The 3508-nt window shown below is 39.8% G+C and overlaps 1 protein-coding gene across 1 annotated transcript; it reads right to left on the bottom strand.

Moving 5' to 3' along the window:
* Window positions 1-1454: 1454 nt before the first annotated feature.
* On the bottom strand, window positions 1455-2983 carry EMH_0047070 (uncharacterized protein; the record flags this gene model as incomplete). Its single annotated transcript, XM_013496238.1, is given in 3 exon segments — window positions 1455-1928; window positions 1932-2741; window positions 2897-2983. Coding segments are annotated over 3 exon segments (1371 nt in total).
* Between the last annotated feature and the right edge of the window lie 525 nt (window positions 2984-3508).

The raw sequence follows: 3508 nt of genomic DNA, 5'->3' as shown, positions 1-3508 counted from the left end.
ATATATATATATATATATATATATATATATATATATATATATATATATATATATATATATAATTAATAAATCCATTAATAAAATATATATTATTTATTTATAATTAATAAATTCAGTAAATGAATCGACAAACAAAAACACAAATATCATAGATGCACTGTAACTTCTGCTTTGTTAGTTCAGCCAAACCCTAAACCCTAAACCCTAAACCCTAAACCCTTTTTTGTTTTTCTTTCTTTCTATGCGTGTTTATATTTGTTTCCTGTATATATTTTACTTGTTATTTATTCATTTATTTTATTTTATTTTATTTTATTTCGTTTATTTCTTTTTTTTATGCATGCAACAGAGACTATCTATCGCATCCAGCTCGAAGACCCGCACCTCTTCAGCACCGCCCGCTTGGGGTTTTTGCTCAACAGAACATTCAGAAAATAAAGGAAAAACAACAACAAAAAAAATAGATTTTGATGCCAGCAGTTGGCTGTAACTCTATTTATTTATTTATTTATTTATTTATTTATTTATCTATTTATTTATTTATTTATTTATTTATTTATTTGTCTTTATTTATTTAATAAACAAACAGAGAGCCAAGCAAACATTCTTCCAAACCCTAAACCCTAAACCCTAGGAAACCCCAAGCTCTAAACCCTAAACCCTAGGAAACCCCAGACCCTAAACCCTAGACCTAAACCCTAGCAAACAGGTTTTACATCTATATAGATGTTTTAATTAAAAAATAAATTTTAACAGATGAAACTACAAAATAATTTTTCAGCAGCTAACGTTTACAGTGTACATACACCTCAGCTGTATGTATGGGCCTCTCGCCCATATAAAGCAGTGCTGATGGTTTAGGGTTTAGGGTTTAGGGTTCAGGGTTTAGGGTTTAGGGTTTAGGTGCTTTCATACTCTCTTTATGTGCTGCACCCCCTACCCTTCTTTCTATAGAAAGGAGTGAGTTAAGGAAAGCTACTACTAACACAAAAATAAATGTGTATAATAAAAATAAAAATAAAAATAATAAAAGAATATTTATTTATAAATAAAAATATTTATTTATATATTAAAAAATAAAAGTCTCCACAAACAAAGACGAAAACACCAGCAGCAGGGTGGCAACCGCAGCGCAGCTCATCAAGAATTGAGTAGCTGCTGCTGCTGCTGCTGCTGCTGCTGCTGCTGCTGTTGCTGCTACTGTTGCTGCTATTGCTGCTGTTGCTGTTGCTGCTGCTGCAGTGTTTGCTGCTATTGCTGCAGCACCGCCGTCGCTGCATGCATGCATGCTGTTGTCTACTACACAGAGGACCCGTTTATATATACATATATATAAGTATATTATATATAATACATATATATATAATATATTTAAATATTATATATATATAAAAATAATGAGGTGTATGCACATCACAATGTACAACTAACTATTCATCGTCACCGTTGCAATTTCAGTTAGTTGTTTCTGCTGCTGCTGCTGCTGCTGCTGGTGTTGCTGCTGCTGCTGATTCTTTTAGGAGTTTATAGAAGCGAGCGAAGAGCTCAAGAAGGTCTGGGTTTGTCTTTGCGAGTGTATCAGCAGCAGACTGCATGCTGCTGACGAGGTATTGTTTAAGTTGTTCTGCTGTTCTTTCTGCTGCTGTTCTTGCTGCTGCTCCTTCTTCTTGCTGCTGCTGCTGCTGCTCCTGCTGCTGCTGCTGCTCTTCTGTTTGTGCAGTGTATACGATAAGGTCACCCAGAGCCTTTATAAATTCATCTAGAGCTGTACGCAGCTCAGCAGCAGATGTTTTTGTTCTGCTTACCATCTCTCCATAGATATGTCTCTCTGCTGCTGCTGCTGCTGCATCTTCACCTTCTGTTGCAGCAGCTGCTGCTGACCCCTCAAGCGCACTTACTGCTTCCTTTGCAAGAGCTATAAGGGCTTCNGGTAGTGCTGCTGCAGCTTCAGTAGATGCAGCAGCAGCAGCAGCTTCTTCTAATACCTTTCCTGCTCCCCCTATCTGTGTTTGCATCAGCTGCAGCATCTGTGTTGCTGCATCATACAGCTCGTCTATCTGCTCCTCGCTCATATCTTCTAGTTTCAGGGCCCCCCCACCTGGTTTCTCCTGTACATTCAACCCCAACGTCAACAGATGCTTCACCAGGTCTGCAGCAGCCTTGGCTCCTGCTTCGTTGTCTTCTCCTTCTACACTAAGAGAAGCAAGAACTTCAGGCTTCAGCAATGCTGCAACAGCATCAAGAGCTCCTTTTGCTGCTCCCTTACCCTCCTCTGCACTCTCCTCTGCACCCTCATCGACTGTCTCTAGAGAAGATAAACGCCGAACAACTGAACTTAATGCATCTTCACCAGCATTGCCTTCTTCCTCCTCATTAAACAAATTACCTAAAAGAGGCTCATCGTCATCTTCTTCGTCTTCATCATCATCTGATCCGCTGCTGGAATCTACGCCAGAGGGTGACTCCTCTTCCTCTGCCGCATCACCTTCAACAGAAGCAACAGCTTCAGCTTCCTCTTCAGCAGCAGCCTCTACTTCTTCTTCTGCTTCTGCTGCTGGTGCTGTTGCTGTTTCTGTTGCTGCTGCTGCTGCGGTATCGGCGGGAGATTCTTGTTCTGGGGTGACTGGAGCTTCGGTGGCCTCTCCTACCTCCTCTGTTTCTTTTTCTTCTTCAACAGGATCAGCAGCACTTTCTGCTTCGGATGTTGCTGCAGCATCTGCTACTTCTTGAGGGGTTACCACCTCTGCCNATCAGCAGCACTTTCTGCTTCGGATGTTGCTGCAGCATCTGCTACTTCTTGAGGGGTTACCACCTCTGCCGCCGGTTCTTCAACTTCTTCGCCAGACTCAGGCGGTAACCTCTTCAAAAAACCTTCATCTTCTACGTTTTTATTTACTGCAACATCTGCAGCAGAAGGCCTGAACAGACAAATCTGAACGAGGAGGATTCCACAAACCACCACGGTTCTGAGGTGTCGTGCCATCTTGTTGAGGAAATGCTGAAACGCGTGAAAAAAAAAGCTTAAAAAAAGCAAAAATATTGTTCTTATTGAAATATAAATAAGATTTAAATCATGAAAACAATCAAAAAAAGTAAAAAGAAATGAATTTAATCATCTGATCGCTCTGCTTTCCTTTTTCGTTCAACAACGAACGGAAACGGGCGGCTCGCGGTGACATACTGCTTTCGATTCAACTTTCTGGCGGCGGGTATGATCGATGCCCTCTTCTTTTCTTGCTTCTGCTAGTTTTAATTGCATTAAAAACAATATTTTAAATTTAAATTCATTTTGTACTTTCATGTTGTGAATTTATTCCGATAAGCCGCAGAAAAGAAACTCTAAACACGTGCAGGTTTTGCACGGCATCGACTGATCCAGCGCGCTGCGACTGGGGTTTACAAATTCACTAAACTCATTTAACTTTAGGTTTTTATGCTAAATTATAAACCTAGTTTTGGTTTGAATATGAATATAAATATAAAAGAAGTAACAAAACATAAAGGAGAG

Source organism: Eimeria mitis, genomic scaffold (assembly GCF_000499745.2).
Source record: "Eimeria mitis Houghton genomic scaffold, Emh_scaff1996, whole genome shotgun sequence".
Lineage (NCBI taxonomy): Eukaryota > Apicomplexa > Conoidasida > Eucoccidiorida > Eimeriidae > Eimeria > Eimeria mitis.
Note: the sequence above shows the minus strand (reverse complement) of the source record. Positions and strands in the feature narration are given on the sequence as shown.